Source organism: Aspergillus fumigatus, chromosome 4 (assembly GCF_000002655.1).
Source record: "Aspergillus fumigatus Af293 chromosome 4, whole genome shotgun sequence".
Lineage (NCBI taxonomy): Eukaryota > Fungi > Ascomycota > Eurotiomycetes > Eurotiales > Aspergillaceae > Aspergillus > Aspergillus fumigatus.
Genome location: NC_007197.1, coordinates 149,555 through 166,244, shown reverse-complemented (window position 1 = coordinate 166,244; position 16,690 = coordinate 149,555). Strand labels below are relative to the sequence as shown.

The 16,690-nt window shown below is 53.4% G+C and overlaps 7 protein-coding genes across 7 annotated transcripts; 3 read left to right on the top strand and 4 right to left on the bottom strand.

The window, feature by feature from the left end:
- Positions 1-336: 336 nt before the first annotated feature.
- Positions 337-1,703, top strand: AFUA_4G00600 (uncharacterized protein; the record flags this gene model as incomplete). The annotated part of the gene is made up of 2 exons (XM_741303.2): positions 337-1,206; positions 1,262-1,703. Exons 1-2 carry the CDS (start codon positions 560-562, stop codon positions 1,701-1,703), a joined length of 1,089 nt encoding a protein of 362 aa, XP_746396.1. The 5' UTR covers positions 337-559.
- A 25-nt stretch (positions 1,704-1,728) lies between these two features.
- AFUA_4G00590 (FAD-dependent oxidoreductase) lies at positions 1,729-3,047 on the bottom strand (the record flags this gene model as incomplete). Its single annotated transcript, XM_741304.1, has 5 exons — positions 1,729-1,982; positions 2,042-2,129; positions 2,175-2,371; positions 2,424-2,654; positions 2,708-3,047. 5 exons carry the CDS (start codon positions 3,045-3,047, stop codon positions 1,729-1,731), a joined length of 1,110 nt encoding a protein of 369 aa, XP_746397.1.
- A 1,997-nt stretch (positions 3,048-5,044) lies between these two features.
- AFUA_4G00580 (uncharacterized protein) lies at positions 5,045-6,311 on the top strand (the record flags this gene model as incomplete). The annotated part of the gene is made up of 3 exons (XM_741305.2): positions 5,045-5,415; positions 5,442-5,763; positions 5,858-6,311. The coding sequence occupies 3 exons, from the start codon at positions 5,045-5,047 to the stop codon at positions 6,281-6,283; spliced, it is 1,119 nt and encodes a 372-aa protein (XP_746398.1). The 3' UTR covers positions 6,284-6,311.
- A 111-nt stretch (positions 6,312-6,422) lies between these two features.
- Positions 6,423-8,187, bottom strand: AFUA_4G00570 (putative MFS multidrug transporter; the record flags this gene model as incomplete). The annotated part of the gene is made up of 3 exons (XM_741306.1): positions 6,423-7,335; positions 7,380-7,709; positions 7,940-8,187. 3 exons carry the CDS (start codon positions 8,185-8,187, stop codon positions 6,423-6,425), a joined length of 1,491 nt encoding a protein of 496 aa, XP_746399.1.
- Positions 8,188-8,790: 603 nt separating this feature from the next.
- On the bottom strand, positions 8,791-10,221 carry AFUA_4G00560 (Gfo/Idh/MocA family protein; the record flags this gene model as incomplete). The annotated part of the gene is made up of 1 exon (XM_741307.1): positions 8,791-10,221. One exon carries the CDS (start codon positions 10,219-10,221, stop codon positions 8,791-8,793), a length of 1,431 nt encoding a protein of 476 aa, XP_746400.1.
- Positions 10,222-10,366: 145 nt separating this feature from the next.
- AFUA_4G00550 (uncharacterized protein) lies at positions 10,367-12,377 on the top strand (the record flags this gene model as incomplete). Its single annotated transcript, XM_077804496.1, has 7 exons — positions 10,367-10,877; positions 10,923-11,083; positions 11,129-11,367; positions 11,418-11,679; positions 11,724-11,843; positions 11,890-11,990; positions 12,039-12,377. 7 exons carry the CDS (start codon positions 10,367-10,369, stop codon positions 12,265-12,267), a joined length of 1,623 nt encoding a protein of 540 aa, XP_077660644.1. The 3' UTR covers positions 12,268-12,377.
- Positions 12,378-13,563: 1,186 nt separating this feature from the next.
- On the bottom strand, positions 13,564-16,241 carry AFUA_4G00540 (putative dynamin GTPase; the record flags this gene model as incomplete). Its single annotated transcript, XM_741309.2, has 3 exons — positions 13,564-13,819; positions 13,871-14,111; positions 14,169-16,241. The coding sequence occupies 3 exons, from the start codon at positions 16,239-16,241 to the stop codon at positions 13,677-13,679; spliced, it is 2,457 nt and encodes an 818-aa protein (XP_746402.2). The 3' UTR covers positions 13,564-13,676.
- Between the last annotated feature and the right edge of the window lie 449 nt (positions 16,242-16,690).

Sequence of the window (16,690 nt, the reverse complement as noted above, 5' to 3'; positions counted from 1 at the left end):
GAGGGGTTAAACTGTCAGGACTCCAGGAGGGGATTGACGAGCACCAAATCCCGCGTTCGCCCGGGGCCAAATTACATGTCAAAGCCTCGAACCTCGTTCACAGTCATTTCGTCTACCCCTCTTCATCCCAGAAAACTAATGATGGCCCCATTCGCGGTCTCTTCCAATCGCCATCCATCAAGATCCCCACCATCCGCGCCGGCGGATCCGCCGCCGTTATACTAAAGGCAGTAGCGCGAGACGTCGCTGTTTTGATCGGCAGGAGGCCAACGGCTCGTTGTCTGGCGGCACACGAAGATTGGTCTCGACACGCCGTGACTGCCAGAAGCACGGCACAAGCGGTCCATTTCCCGGAATAGGAATTCGGTAGGATTCGTACAGAGTGGAACATGTCGGAAATGATGCTTCATGTATGGCGCTAGACTGGCACCTGTCAAAAGCTTGACGCGTGATAAATTTGCCTGCAGCCTCGATTTGAGGATTTTCAGACTTTCAGGGATGTCTATAAAGAATGTCCTCGAGAATTCTGCACTTTTCACCAAGGCGCTGGTGAGACAAAATGGTGGCCCTGTACGATGCCTTTGGCTTTCCCATTGTGCGCGACCAGCTCATCGCCAACACGGTGCTGGTCGCCTTGGCCACTCTTGCGGTGCTTCTCCGGTTCATCTCGCGGCATATCCGGAAGAGTAAGATCTGGTGGGACGATGGTTGCTGTGTAGGGTCCATGCTGCACACATACGGCATGCTGGCAATGCACTACCACTACGCTCGCGTCGGGATGCGCAAGCACGTCACCGAGATCCCTCCCGAGAACCTGGTGGCCATGCTCAAGATGCTGATCGTCTACCAAGTCGTCTACTACAACGCCATGGTCCTCGCCAAACTGAGCTATCTCTTCTTCTACCTCCGCATCTTCGTCACAAAGGGCTTCCGCATCGCCGCCTGGGTCTGCATGGGCTGTGCCTGTGCCTACTGGACCGGGAGCATGCTCCAGATCTTCTTCATCTGCCAGCCCTTCCAGAAGAACTGGAACCCCACGCTACCGGGCCACTGCGCCAGCCAGAACGTGGCCTTCTCGACCATCGGCGCCTTCAATCTCATCACGGACGTCATGATCATGGTGTTGCCCCTGCACTTCATCTGGAAGTTGCAGATGAGCACTGCGACCAAGCTGGCCCTCTACGGTATCTTTGGATTGGGTCTTTTGTTCGTCGTTCCCTTCTAACTCAGTAGCTAATCGCATGGCCGCTAACTGTGGCAGTATCTCCGCGATCACCATCATCCGCATCCGCGTCCTTACCACCGTCGACTTCTTCGATCTCCCATACTCGATGATCTGGGCTGCGTTTTGGAGCGTCACCGAGCCGGCCCTGGCCAACTTGAACGCGTGCGTGCCGATGCTCCGACCCGTCTTCAAGGCCGCGTTCCCGACCCTGTTTGCCAGCCGCAAAATGTACTCTACGCAGCCGGGGTCTGGAGCCTCCGGGATCAAGAACAAAGCTTTCAAGCGCATGAACGAGGTCGAAAGTGACCTTCAGCTGACGAATCTTACGCAGTTGGAGCCGGTTCGAACAAGCCGCGAGGGGAGAATATCGGAACATGGCGACGACGGGTCGCACGATGATCGGTCCCAGGATGGCCGTTCGCAGGATGAGTCGACCCATGTCCCGAGGAGTGTCATTGTGAACAGGCCTTGGACTTAGCATGTAACATTACGAGTCTTCTTAATTAGTGGGGGGAACTATTGATTAAAGCACCGTATCCCCCCTTCATCAACGGACTGGTCATGATCTCCTCCCAGTGATGATAGGCGTGCATCTGCTCGACCGACAGGTTTATGTCCCGCTTGCCCCGAGTATACGCCGAGTCATCGTAGGCATCCATCTCCGTCTGCATATCCGCACCGTGGTATACCACCTTGACAATGGCGTCCAGGAAGCGCTTCACATCCTCGAGCGCGGTGTTCAGTCCCTGCGCGGTGACTGCCATCGTCAGTAACCTCTTCTCAACCAGAGGAACGAGTAGGACGAGGAGGACAAACAAGGGACCATGGGATGCGCCGCATCACCTGCTAGGGTAACTTTCCCGCCGAAATTCCTCCACCGAGTGATGTTTTTCCAGTAGTGGAACTGCACTACGCATTAGCGTCCGCCAATAAAATCGTCCAGACGTACCTTTTCGGCTCGTATTGGTGTTGCCTGACTCAACCATTCCCCGGCCGATCTGTACGGCTCGCAGTATTGGCTCATGTAATGCTTGAAAAGGGCGCGGCGCTCCTCGGCGGTTTCAGGGGCGTCGTCGGCTGTCCAGATTGACAGGCAATAGTGGAACACCCAGGTCTCCGGCCGGACGGGGTCGACCACGTTGGCCACTAGCTGGTTAGTTGCGTTGTTCTCTTGACCAGGAAGGGAATTACGGCGTACCGTTGGAGAAGATACTGGTCTTCTGGTGCGGATGGGGAGCCAGCTGCACAATCGGGTGGGACTTGCCGTGGATGAACAGCGCCTGCTCTCTCGTGAACGACGGGAAGGCATTCTTTCTCTCCTCCTTAGCACATTCCCTGGAAAATGGATGTCGAGGAACCCACCAAGACCAAGATGTTCGGCTTCTGCAACGCGGCAACGTCCTCGTCGACGAGTCGCCCTCGCACCACGCTGTGCACTTGACACCATCAGCCATTAATGCGCTGAAAATCAAGAATACCTACCTCCGTCCGCTCCCACAAGCACATTCCCTCTGACCTCCTCCCCATCGAAAACCGCAATCACCCCATCATCCTCCACGCGGATGTCAGTCAACCGCCTCCCAAATCTCACTTCCACTCCTGTCCGCAAAAGATCACGCAACTTCCCCCGGATAACCCGCTTCGGGCTCGGCATCGGAATCTTCGCCATCAGCTCGCCAGTGGCACCATTCACAAACGGGATAGCAGCCGCAATGGTAGGATCGGGCTCGGCCCAAGGATTCGTCGTTGTGGAGTTCAGTTTCGCACGGAGGTCCGAGGGGAGGATTGAGTCGAGATACGGCAGGGAAGAGTGCAGGGCCATGGTCCATTGTCCTGCCCGGCGGGCGTAGGCCTCGTCATCGTGCTGTTCGTAGATAGTGTATGCGATACCGGCCTGCCTTGCTTGTCAGCTGCAACTTGGGCTGACATATAAGAGGAGAACCTTTTTCAGGCCTTGTGCGAGGGAGAGGCCGGTTGCGCCTAGTAGTGATTAGTCTCAGGATGTGTTCTGGATAACCGAACGTACCGGCTCCGATGATGATGACGTGGAAGTCTGGGACCGGGACTGTCATTTTGCTGGTGGTATTCTGATATGAACTGCTGGCGCCGGATGGCAACACAGGTAGATTGATGTCGCCTTTCTTAACAGGATGCCTCAGTCTGCCATGGACAGATCCCTACTCAGCTGGCGGTGTACACCTGATGGAATTTTGGAGAATATATATGCAAAACGTGTTTTTTTTTTTCCCAGAGAGCGGGGATTCCAAGGATGGAGTGCGAGGTACCTAGGGCCTCTCTGCCTCCCTTGCGTCGCTCCGTCTCAGCATAAGAGGCCAAATCGTATCCGTACAGTCCCCCGCTGACTGTATCTCGCTGATCTCTTGGGATTTGATTAGGTATTGGTTCTACCATATATCCCATTGCAACCCCTCATTTGATAAGTTACCCATATCTAGTTCTAGCAGATTTCTGATACGCAGCAGTTTTTTTTGTCCTTGATCAGAAGAGTGCTATAGGCGCGTTCTCCGGAGTGTACAAGTCTCTAGTGTACAAGTCTCTCAAGTGTCTCACCGACTCTTGCTGTGCATGCCTTGTGCAGCAGTTGAGCTATCATTGGTAAACCAGACCAGGATCTTGATATTCCTAGCAGCGACTGATGCGTGGGCTGTTATCTAGGTTGGGCTACTACTCGAATATGATCAACCCCACCGACAAGCTATTGATGAATCACGCAAGTGTTCTTGACCTTACCCCGCCCCCAGCAACTGGTTCAACGGACCAAGGGTTAAATGCAAAGTGCTCCTTGCCCTTGATCGAACGAATTCATATCCTCTCCCAGACCAAAGGCGATTCTGAGTCCGGCGCAGTCCAGTCGCTAATGGCACTGCGAGCCTGCATCAATCCAGCGGCTGAGCGACACGTCGGGATGGACTTCTGACCTGGGAAGCCTGCATGCTTCGCAATAGAACGACTCCTTGACCTTGCCCCAGTTTCCGTAGGCAGAGGAGGACCACCCGGCACTATTGCTGTCATTGCTCTTGGCGCAGTGCCTCATCCAAGTTGACGACGACATCACTGAGGCCTTCGTTGTCGGGCAAGCAGATGGTCATTCTCTGCTGCCAGCAATGCGCATCACAACGACATTGGTATGCAGATCAGGGGAGGTGAGGACCACTGGTAGCCACTTAGTATTTACTCGGAATCAGAGAAGCGAGGGAAATAGAGTCCTTCATCACCTCCCTGGTATACCTAGCGGTCGATTTTGCAAAGTTGCACTAATGCTTGTGTCGCATCCAGGTGGTTACAATCGAGAGGTTCAGGAGCCTGGTATCAGTGTCTGATTGTGGGGTTCTACAATCGCAGCATGGTCGTTTGCTTCTGCTGACACGCCACGATATTGAAGTGGACGTCCCAGATACAGGTGTAACTGCCCTGTTGACGTCCATCCAGATCGTTGAACAAAGGGGAGATCGTCTGCGGAGCTTTGACCTCCTGGTTTAGGATAAGGTTCTCAGACACAATGTTGCCCTTACGAATATGACCATTCTGTGTGCGGATCTAAGCCCCAGTGGCAGATGGCACAGACTATTCATTAGAATCCTAATGTACGGAGTAGCACTGTCACAACAAGCTCATTGGATAGCACGGCAAGCCTCACCTCGTAGAAGAAACCCCTTCGAGATGAGACGTCGAATGGAAACCTAGACCACGAAAAAGCAATATGAGGCTGACGTTAGCTTCCAACAGCATAATATAGCCGCGACGCGCCGATCACCATCCATCCTTGACCAAGAGCGGTTCCAAACGAGCGCTGGCGAGATGCTTACCTCGGCTATCCTGGTGCCATGGCTCCTGACGGCTGTCCCGGCATCATCCGCTAGTAGTCTCCTTCGCTACGATGCGACACTGGACAAGGGACGGATCGAATGCGTCTACCCCATCAGCGGGCAATATGCCCTTCTGCACCGAGTCCTCTACTACAGCCTCCTTCTCTTCTCCATAGTCAGTGGCAAGACCCCGTGGTTGGTGGCTGGTGCGTTGGGTGCGGCCATGACCTATGCCGGATCAGCGGCTGTCCATGCAACCATCCTCGCTGGCATATCGCGTGATTCTCTACTTGATCTGGACTGCCTTGGGATCTTCGCCATCGTCAGCGTCGGCAGTTTGGTCGTGACGGTATTCTTCCATGGGTCTGAACTGCTGCGTGAGCATACAGGGGGTTACTGATGGTGGTTGGAACAATCTGTGCCATTGTGGCGATGCTACGAGACTATCCGAGTGAGGACCAATGTACATCCATACCGAGTGATGCGACCAACAGCACAGAACCGATACTGCTGACAAGCGCGGCACAATCCGGTCTGGTGCCGTTCAATTGCACGTATGCCTGCTTCAGCACACGACAAGCCTTTCGAGACCCGGGCGACATTCGCGTGGTACCAGCTGGCACAGTATCAACTCAGAGATTCAGGCTATTAGAAGTCTCCATCTGGCTCTCGCGATTCCTCGGGGCCGTCGTCTCTCTCTACCGTCTCCTCGTAACTCCCCGCTACTAAACCAAGGCCGAGCTGGAAGGAATACTTCGCGCAGCAGACAAGACCCTTAGTAGAGGCGATGTGCTGCCAAAAAAAGCGCCGCCACGCAAAGCAGATGCGATCCATGGCCCAGAAGAAGTTGGCTCACGAGCAGAAGCGTGGCCGGCCGGGGTTGATGACTGATTTGTTGTTAATCGCCTGTGTGGTCGTCATCGTCTTGAACGAGGTGTTCATACATCTCAGCGATGGCATCCCTACCAGCGAACCGCCGAATGCCGTGGGGCAATGGGGTCCATGGGTAGCCGTCATCATGGCGTTGGCGGGATCCGCCATCGTGGAGTATCACCGGCCAGCCTGGGAGGAATGGCAGCGGGTATTGAGGGAGGAGGGCGTCCTTGTGGAAGCAGAGAAGAACCCATCACTGGTTCCTTCACTGTGGATGCGCTTGAGTAACATGGGTGGGAAATCACCAGCTACTGAAAGTGGACCCTCAAGAAGCAGCCTAGCCAAGGGGATTGCCTAGTTTAGCCGAATAAGAAACTCCCAATTCAGTATGTTCAGCCCATGCACACAGTCTTTATTGGATCGAATTGAATTGACTCCCTATTTCACTGACCACGCCTTGTATAGACACCAATCACGATCACACCGTAGATACACCGCTAGAAACCCTCCTCATCAACCGTAATCCGATTATACACATCCAAACTATATCTCGCAAACCGACTTTTCGCACGAATCCTTTCCCCAAACCGTGCAAAGAGAGGCGGCACAAGACAAAACACCGTCGCAATCGCCGCCAGCACACTGACCGCCACATTGGCACCTAGCGAACCAAACATGGCCGGCGCAAACAGCGGAAATGCCGCGCTCATACTCGTGCGCAGGATTGTCTGCGCTGCGAACCCGCTGGCCGCGTAGCTGAGATAGCTATCTGCGAGATAGCCGGTCAGGACGGAGCCAAACTCGGTTGCTGCGTAGCCGATCGCCACGAGGGCGACGGTCGAGACCATCCAGTGGACGGATGTGATTGCCGGGGGAATGGTCCAGGCGAAGAGCCACAGGCCCAGGGCGAAGACCGGGGAGCCGATCATGAAGCCGAGAAGTTTGTCTTCGGGACGCAGGGGGAGGCGCTGGCGGTGGTGGGAGACGATGAGTTTGTAGTCATGGATGCGGGTGAGCATGCCGAGCATGCAGCCGAGGCCAAGGCCGAGGAAGGGGAGACAGGAGTGGGTGGGGGTCATGCCGAAGGATTGGTAGATTGGTGGGAGGGCCTCGGTGAACATGTAGATGAGGGTGAAAGGGATGGCGCTGATGATGGATACCAGGAAGATAATGGGTTCGGTGAAGAAGAGGTAGATGGGGCGAAAGAGGGCCATGGTGAAGAAGGTGCGGAGGTCAGGGATACGGTCTGGGTTGAGGCTCTGCACCACCATCTGGGTCTCCTTGCCGAGGGCCTGGCACAGGCGGCGGACTTCCTGGTCGAGGAGGAGGGGAGGTCGCGATTCACGGATGCCGAGCAGGAGACACGCGATAAAGCCGGTGACGATGGCGGCTACGTAGAACACCCATCTCCTGAACGCAGTCAGTACTGCCTGGAGTCAGTGCTGGGAACATACCAGTTCAAGGCGTAAGTGATGTATGTGCTGTAGATCGGCCCCAGCGCCAGACCCCATGGAGCCAGCATCATCCACAGCGACAGGAACCATATCCGGTCTTTCGCGTTGAACATGTCTTCGATACTTCCCGCCACTACGTTAGTAGGAATCGCCGACAGGAACCCGCTGAGTAGACGTCCAACGACTACGCCAGCAACCGACGGAACAATCGCGATGATGATGCACGACAAGCTGTACATCGCCGTACTGACAATGTACAGTTTCTTGCGTCCAAATGCTTCCGAGTAGGGAGGGAAGACGATGCTGCCGATTCCTTGCCCGATGAGGTACCTACACGGTCAGCGAGACCTGGAATAAGGACGGATTACTTACATCGGCACAAAGAGAAAAATCGACACCGTCTTGCTGATGTTGAATTCCTTATGGGAGGCATTGGCCGCGGCAGACTACCAGGTCAGCGTGGCTCGCACCGTCAAATGAGTTAGCTACGTACTCCTGCTGCACTGACCAACGTCCTGCAATTGTCAGCCTTCTTCCATGGCAGAGGAAGTGCAACATACGTGAACATCTCCAACAACAAGATGACCGATACATCGTGGGCCTTGCGCAGCTTCGACCAGTTGCGCGGGTGTCGTTTGTTGCCCGGTTTCCAATGCACGAATCCATCAGGAGTGAGCTTGAGACCTCTGAGGTCAAGCTGCTGCTGAAAAAAACCCTCGTCAATGGGCGAGGGCGCCACGCAGAGTTCTTTGGATTCCACAATCTGAGACATGGTGTCACTGAGAGATGGAGGAGGGAAGAAGGCCATGAGGAGCAGACCTTTATTCAATCATTGCTTCGGCGAAACCTTCGTCATAGCAGGTGGGCTCTTCCTAAGCTCCTCCCTTGATTGATGTCCCTGCCAATGGAAGCTCGTCTTCTGGATTCCGGAGTTAACCTTTGCTATATTTGGGCTTGTCCAGAGTCACACCATCTGGTATAATGTGAGGTCATAGGCCGACGTGATTGAGATTGCCTCTCATCGGTGCAACGCTGTTAAATCCTGAGACGATGAGGTTACGCGTCTTTACTGTGATTTAATATCAAGCATCGAACAGACAAACATGCTGGCACACAGAGCAGTCGGAGAGTTGACTGCATCATCTGCATCGTCTCCCTTGCCCGACGGCCGTTAGCCAGGAATGTGGGGAGAGTGTGACCAACGTATCCCTCAAGCAGGTTGAGAATATTCCGAGCAGACGTGATCACCCCTTGTCTGTCGCGACTCGCATAGGATTTACCCCTACGCTCGGTCCTATGGTATTGCTGTTGATGCGTTGTCGCAGCGCAATGGATAAAAAAGACGCCGCAATAGAAGTATACCAAGCAACCGATCTAAATCGATAGATAATACACCTGTAACATAGCAGTTCTAGACTGGCAGCTTAATCAACTCATCAACGCGTACAACCTGCCCCCGGCGCATCGACTCGTTCGCAGCAATACCCGTGGCAATCGACCATGCCCCGTCGACGTGCGTCGCAGCCCGGTTCAGCGGATCTTCTATAGCCTCACCCCCAAACAAGTCCTTCAGCAGCTGCGGATCTCCCCCACCATGGCCCCCTTGGCCCGCCGGGACTTCAATCTCAACAGGCTTCCCGAACATGGGCCGCAGGAGAATCGTCATACTCTCCAACGCGCCCTCCATCGCCTGCTCCCCACCTGAATTGACATACGACTGCTCCACCACTTCCACCTCCAGCCGACCCTTGCTCCCATTGAACATCACCCGGAACCCTTCCCAGGGCGCATACGCTGTCAGGCTATACGTCAGGACCGCGCCACTCTCATAACGCACCATCACGCCCATTGTGTCCTCGATACTGATCCCATCGCCAAAGACGCTCTGGTCGCGGTGATACCCATCCTCATGCTCCGCATCCGCATACAGCGCCTTCAGCTGCGCATTAGCTTCCAGATCGAGCGCAAACGGATCCGACCTAGCCACCGCGCTGCCTCTCGCCCGGGCATAGAACTGCGTCTCGCCGCGGCGCTCCGCGTTCTCCTTCCCGTAGAAGCGCAGATCCCCCATCGCGACGACGCTCTGCGGCCTCGTTCGCAGCCAGAAATTCACCAGGTCGAAGTGATGCGTCGACTTGTGCACGAGTAGTCCTCCGCTGTTGCGCTTATCGCGGTGCCAGCGCCGGAAATAGTCAGCGCCATGCGACGTGTTGAGCATCCACTCAAAGTGCACGGAGTGGACATCCCCGATTGCGTCCGAGGCCAGCAGCGCGGCGATCTTGCTGTTGTGCGGCGCATACCGGTAGTTGAAGGTCACTCGGACCTGGCGCTGTGTGCGCTCCACGGCGTCGATGATGGCCCGGCAACGCGGCGCGTCAATCGTCATGGGCTTCTCGGTGATGACGTTGCACCCGAGCTCCAGCGCGCGGATGATGTACTGGTGGTGCGTGCGGTCAATGGTCGTCACGATGATCTCGTCCGGTTTGGTGTCTGCGATCATCTTGTCGAAGTCGCTGGCGACGTAGGTTGGGACTGGCGCATGGCCGAGTGCCTCTAGCCGACTGTTGGCGTATGCCATCCGGGTGGTGTTGGTATCGCAAAAGGCGACCAGCTGCGCGGTGGTGGGAAAGTCGCGCACAATGGCCGTGTAGAAGAACATGGCGCGGCCGCCGGTGCCAATCAGAGCGTATTTCTTCATGTCTTCCTTTTTGTCTGCTTCGATTTGCTTGTTTGTTCGGATAAGTTCGTATGATGGTTCAGAAAGTCGAGGGAAGAAGAGGTATATAACATCGGGGTGATATATCCCGAGATCAACACCCCGCACTGCACGGCCAACAGACATAGTTCAGGCTGAATGGATTTTCCATGAATCAGAACCTATTACACTGCGGGGAATCCGACAGTCTGGGGTAAATGTCGATCGCTAAGTAGTATACAGACAGGAATGGCTCTTGGCACCCCCAATATAAGGCGCAACGCGGGCTGGAATGCAACATGGGCAATCACCCAACCAAGAACACGAACAAGAGATGACACAGGAAGACCATATCACGCCCGTTCAAAACCCTCGCAATGATCCCATCAAGGAGAAAGCGGCTCAGTTCCTGGCTACTGTAAACGAAGACCGAACCTTTACAGTAGAGGAGGAGAAAGCCGTCCTGAGACGGATCGACCGGCGCATCCTCCCTTTGCTGTTGGGAGCATACTTTTTCCAGCAGCTGGACAAATCGTCCCTCTCGTATGTTTCCATTTTCGGCATTGTCGAAGATGCAAACCTCCACGGCCAGCAGTACTCCTGGCTGGGGTCGATCTTGTACCTGGCGCAGCTGGTCATGCAGCCGATCGCCGCCCTGCTGCTCGTCAAATTACCTACAGGGAAGCTGATCGGGTCGGCGGTGCTTCTCTGGGGCAGCTCACTCGCTATCATGGCGGCCTGCACGAATTTTCCCAGTCTGCTAGGGTTACGATTCACTCTAGGCGCGTTTGAAGCGATGATCGGTATGTCCTCCGCCGCCCGATCTGATGCCATGCTAACGGGTCTAGCCCCTTCCTGCGTGGCTGTAACGCAAATGTGGTGGAGACGAGGGGAGCAGACGCTTCGAACAGCCTTTTGGAACGGGATGAATGGGGTGACCTTTATTGTCGGCAGCTTGTTCACCTACGGACTCGGCCATATCCATAGCGACAGCCTATTCTCATACCAGGTACCGCCCTTCCTCCCTGGTCGAGCGACAGAAGCTAATGAGTAGATTATCTTTATGTTCTGCGGTCTGCTGACTGTCGCCTACTCCTTATTAATATTTATTTTCATGCCTGACTCTCCCATGGAAGCGAAATGTCTTAGCGACCGTGAGAAGGTGATTGCCGTCGAGCGGCTCCGCGCCAACCAGATGGGGATCATTTCGCGGGAATGGCGATGGGACCACGTTCGGGAGACGTTCTACGATCTGAAAACGTGGTGCTGGTTTTTCCTCATCGTCTCGATCTCGTACGTCGTCCCTGCCAGGGTGGATTTGCGACTCGCGCTAACCTATGCAGAATCCCAAGCGGAGGCATCAGTACCTTCGGCAACCTCATCATCAAGTCCTTTGGGTATAACAGCTTTGAAACCATTCTCTTCAACATCCCCTTCGGGGTTATCCAGATTCTTGCCATCATCGGTGGGGGCTGGCTCGCCACTCGATTCCAGCGCAAGGGCCTGGTCATCGTGGGGTTTGCGCTCGTCGCCGCCGTTGGGACCTTGCTGATGATTGTTGTCCCGAGAGAACAGAAGGGGGTGCTCTTGTTCGGATACTACCTGGTTGGTTATCCTCGAACCATTGAGATACCAAGCTGACGAGGTAGGTGTCGTGCCTGGCGGCGATCACGCCATTGATATATGCCTGGGAGGCACAGAATACTGCAGGCGACACGAAGCGGAAATGCACATCGGCAGTGGTCTTGGTGGGAATGTGTGCGGGCAACGTATGTCTGCTCCTGATCAGCCTGCACCGGTTGCTAAGCTTCATAGGTCATTGGTCCCCAACTATATTCCACATCGCAAGCACCGCTCTATCGGCCTGGGTTGATTTCCAATCTGATAATGTTCGTTATCGTAGCAGGGTTTTCTATGTACGTGGCCATCCAACCTTCAGAAGCAAGCTGCGGCTGACTGGACAGAATGACGAATCTGTACCTGGTGTACCTGAACAGGAAACAGGCAAAGAGAAGACGCGACCTGGGCAAGTCCGCCCACATTGCAGACGAGTCCATGCTCAGCAAAAAGCATCTGGAGGGAAAGGCGCTGGAACTGGAGGAGATCGCTCCTGCGCCACCGGCGCCGACGGAGGACAAAGGATTCTCAGACAGCACGGATCTGAAGAACGAGGATTTTATCTATGTGTACTGAACATGCAGTGTTACAGCCTACTAAGGAGAGGATGAGTTCAGTATAATATCAAAATATTTATATGTATATTATTCTATAACTATTCACTAAAGCCTATTTATAACTTAACATAAAGCTAAACAAATTATAGTGCTTATTTAGAGTATATTCTTTACCTAATAGGCTTTGATATATAGTTAATATATTTATATTTACTTTTACTCCCCCCAGTAAGATTCCTGTAAACTTCAAATCTTATATAGAAATCTAACCTAAGTTAGATTTCAATATGTTAGGTATATCATATCAACTACTATATACCAAGCCCTAACCCTTTGCGTCATGCTTCTTCTGCCCTTTCCTTGGGTTCACTGCGAAGCGCCTTTCCCAAACTGGCCAGGCCTAGAAGATGTAAACGAAGGCCAAATTTCCACTCAGGATTCCGGCCCTCCAAGGCTACTGATACAACAAAGTCACAGTCATCAGAACAGGTGCAACGGGAGTCCAACTCTCCCGGGTAATCGGCATGGCGCGGCCAAGCCAACCTGTTCCATGCACACCCCAAGCCTCACCTGGCCCATGTGTCTCACACCACTCACCCGGAAAAGCTTGCCAACGGTCAGAACTAAGACGTTACTAGCGCACACGATTGGGAAACTATGTGACATAATGGTAGAAGAGCTTGCCTTTGATCAACCGCATGCAAAGTCTGATGAGGAGCGTGATGCCCACATAGAAAACTTCTACTCGGAAGGTGGATATAGGGTGTTCTTCTCTCACAACAGCAATATATGGCTATACTAGGCTGTCAATGACGAAACGTACCGACTGTTTCTAATATCCTGGTCCATTCACACAGACACATAGATGCAACTTCACATCAACAGGGTGCCGACACTGTTTTTAGCGGACTGAGCGGAAAGTAGTTCGATAACTGGAGGCTACTGGGCCGGAGCCCTCACTAGTCAATTGGATCCAGTCGAATGATGGACATTGCATTGCCATAGATCAGTTCCGGCGGCTGTAGCCACCTGGTCACCAACTCTCGCAGCCGCAACCGGGCACCTGCTGTGCCGCTACTGCCAGAAACATACTGTCCACGATAGTAGGTCTAGCTATCTCAGATGCAAGGCGGGCAGCCTATAGCCTAGGAGTCTATTTCGTTGAGCCTACTGAAAGCCTCTTCATTTACGATAGAGCCAGATGTTCATGGATGATTTGATAGTGACAGGGTCTGGTACTTCTCGTCCAGAATAGTGCAGTGTCTGGTAGCATTTCGGGGTGAGATGGAAAGTATAAAAGCACTACATGGCGCTAGAAAGCTTGAATCTTCTAATGTGACTTTGCTTAATAGAGATATAGCCTCCGCTCGATTCTCACTTGAAAGATAAAAAATAAAAAAATAAATCAATGAAACATTGCAGCAGAAATCAGATGGCCGGGGAGGCCGGCATGCTGGCCAAAGAAACACTTGTTTCGGACGCCGTGTCTTTATCCGACGACTTATACACGGGGCTGGCCTCCGAGCTATTGGCGACAACCGAAGCGTGCTGGATTCTAGATGGCTCTACTTCTTTGCGTCGTCAGTCCACCAAGTCATGCTAAGAATGGAGCCCTCACCTACCCAAGCTAGGCACCGGAAGAAATCTTCTGCAGGTTTCAAACCCATTTCTCAGAGTCTTGAGTTTTTGGGAAAGCTGTTCTCGCATATCATGGCTCTCTTTCGACTCTCCCGCAATTCGCGTGACAAGAGAACTGGGCATGTTGTACACCGTGATCGGTGAAAAGATCTTAACGAGGGCCTGGACAAGGGCAGTCTCTATAACCTCAATCGCAATCCCATCAACAAACCGTTTCAATGCGACCTAGTTGATTCTTGTTAGCCCATTCCAAAAGTTATTTCACCATGCTAGTCGCCTGACCTCGTAGTATGCTCTCATGCAATCTAGAGCCTGCAGTGCAGCGAAGCGTGCCGTGTCTGCCTTCAAAGACTCCATCAAGCTATCACGGAGATGAAGAAGGTCGAAAGTATCATCCAGACATTGCGAGGAGGTGAGCTGAGGTACTTGGAAGAATCTTCGAATGGCATAGGAGAGCCTGGGCATCAAAATGTCCTGCCGCGTTTGTTGGAGGCTATCAGTGAAGCTATGGTTGTAGGTGATGGGGTGACCTTCTCGATAAGCGCGGAACATCTCGCCGGTTTTGTGCTCCAGGGATTTCAGGATGTTATCGAGACTCGGGTCGAACACTTCCATCAGAATGGCGCTGGAGGTGCTCATATCAGTGACTTCGGTCACCGCGATCTTGACGAAGGCTTTCGCGGCCTCCCACACTTCCCGAACATGCTCCGATGTAAGTTTCTCCCACGGCTTAGATTGCTCGAGGAACAGGTCGTTGACAATCGTCGAGTTGAAAGTACCCGGGAGTTCCTTTCCCCTCGTTCGCCGCAGGAGGTTTTCAACATGACGAATGTAGTGCTCCCGTGAAATGAAAACTTGGCCGCCCAACGATTCTCCGTTCTCATCGTCCTCGTCATCAATCTCGTAATAATGCCCCCGCCGTTTCATGCGAGACGTGAACTGCTCGTTCAGATTCTGCACAACGGCGCGCAGTCTCCTCTTGTACCCGGTCTCGGACTTTGCATTCTCGAAGAAAGGGTCGCTATAGGTTCCTTCCACTGCCGATTTTACGAGATTCTGGAAAGACTGACTGCAGTGGAAAAGATAGGACCTCTGTTCTTCCTCCGTCGTGCGTGGCTCTCCTAACTTTTCCAGCTTCTGCGAACAATCTTCGAGCTTCGCTTTGATCTCCTGCATCAGACTGGGTAATTCCGTGGCTATCTGAGCCAGGAGGAGCTTGCTCAGGCGCTTCCGCAATTGATCGATCCCAACGTGGGACCGCGGCAAAGCCTCCCAAACGCCTGACGCAAAGAAGGCATGTTCCTCTTTGTCTCGCTCTGCAAGCGTCCATGCGCCCTTGTCGGTGTCCATATTTTTTAGAGCGTGCCAGCCTAGGCGGAATTCGACCTCTTGGTTTTTGGCAAGAGACACAAATTGGGCTTCGCTGTCCGAGCCGCGGACCAAGGTGTCGGGCTTTGTGATAACGCCCAGAGTTCGGGTGCCGTGCGGATCTGCTGCACGGGCAAGCTTGAGGACAATCTGATTAGGAACATCGTTCTTTGCTGATACCACAGCAAGGATGATGCTTCGTGGCTCCTCCATGTAGGATTTCACCACGTCGTGGACCAATTCAACGTCCGCCGCCGACTGCTGTTTTGTTTCGGAATGGATCAAGCCCGGAAGATCAACAATGGTCAAATGTGGACGGTCTGGCCCGGATACCTCAACCCGAAGAAGGTCATTCGAGAAGGATTTGGCGTTGGTGTAAATGCCCATGGCAGACTTTGCGTTCTCGATCAATTGAGGAAGACCCTCAAAGCTATCAAGCTCCTCGTGGAATTGGGCGAGCGCCTCCCGTTCGGATTCGCTACGAGACCGATGTGGGACAATGGACACACACACGCCGACCTGGCTACTCTTGCGTAGAACGAGCTCCGTTGGGAATCGGGTGCAAAGACTGCTCCGGATGGGAAAAGAGACGCCGGATATGGCTTCCAACACGGAGCTCTTACCAGACGACTGATCGCCGCAGACGATAATCTGAGGCAAGGAGATGTAGTGATTGATTCCCTGGAGACGGAGATGATCGATGGAGTCCAAGAGCTCGATCTGCTCCTTCGAACAGAGCGCCTCTAACGAGGGGGACGACAGCTTTCGCAGGACCATTATGATGAAACGCCGGCTCACTGGTAGGAAGAGTAGCTGACTGCTCCAAACGACGGACTTAGGCTCCTTTTCGTGGCATGGGAGACTCTCTTTATATGAGGTCCGGACGGATAAGTGAGTACAAACCGCTGCCGAAGCAAGGAGACCAGATGTGCCCCATACCAATATACACGCCCAAGTGTGACAAGATTCCACTATACAGCCCAACATACCAGATAATGATAATCAATGTATCCTCAGTATGCCATGGCACTCTACACAATCTGAAATTAGTCCACCGAGGAACCAAGGGAATAAGCATTGCGTGGTGCAGGCATTCACAGCCTCCTACATTATTTTACTAGTGCTCAGCTGAGGAGTGGTCAATCTTAACGCATCTCATCAGAGACAACGGACTAGGATCTTTCTATTCTCATCGCCGGAACGTCTTGTTGGGTATCCAATCAGGCGCGTAGAGCACCTCAGTGAACGAACGCTGATCATTATGGGAAATGGAATGGGCTGAGAGCCTGAAACAGGGGTGAGCCAGTCCCTCTCCTGGACTTTGCAATTATAGGGCTAGCATGGGATATCAGGTGCGCTTAACCATCTTATTAATAGGGGGCTGGCACCTGGGGACATTGGTTCACTGCAAGAAGCGTAGCCTCAAAAAGCACCTC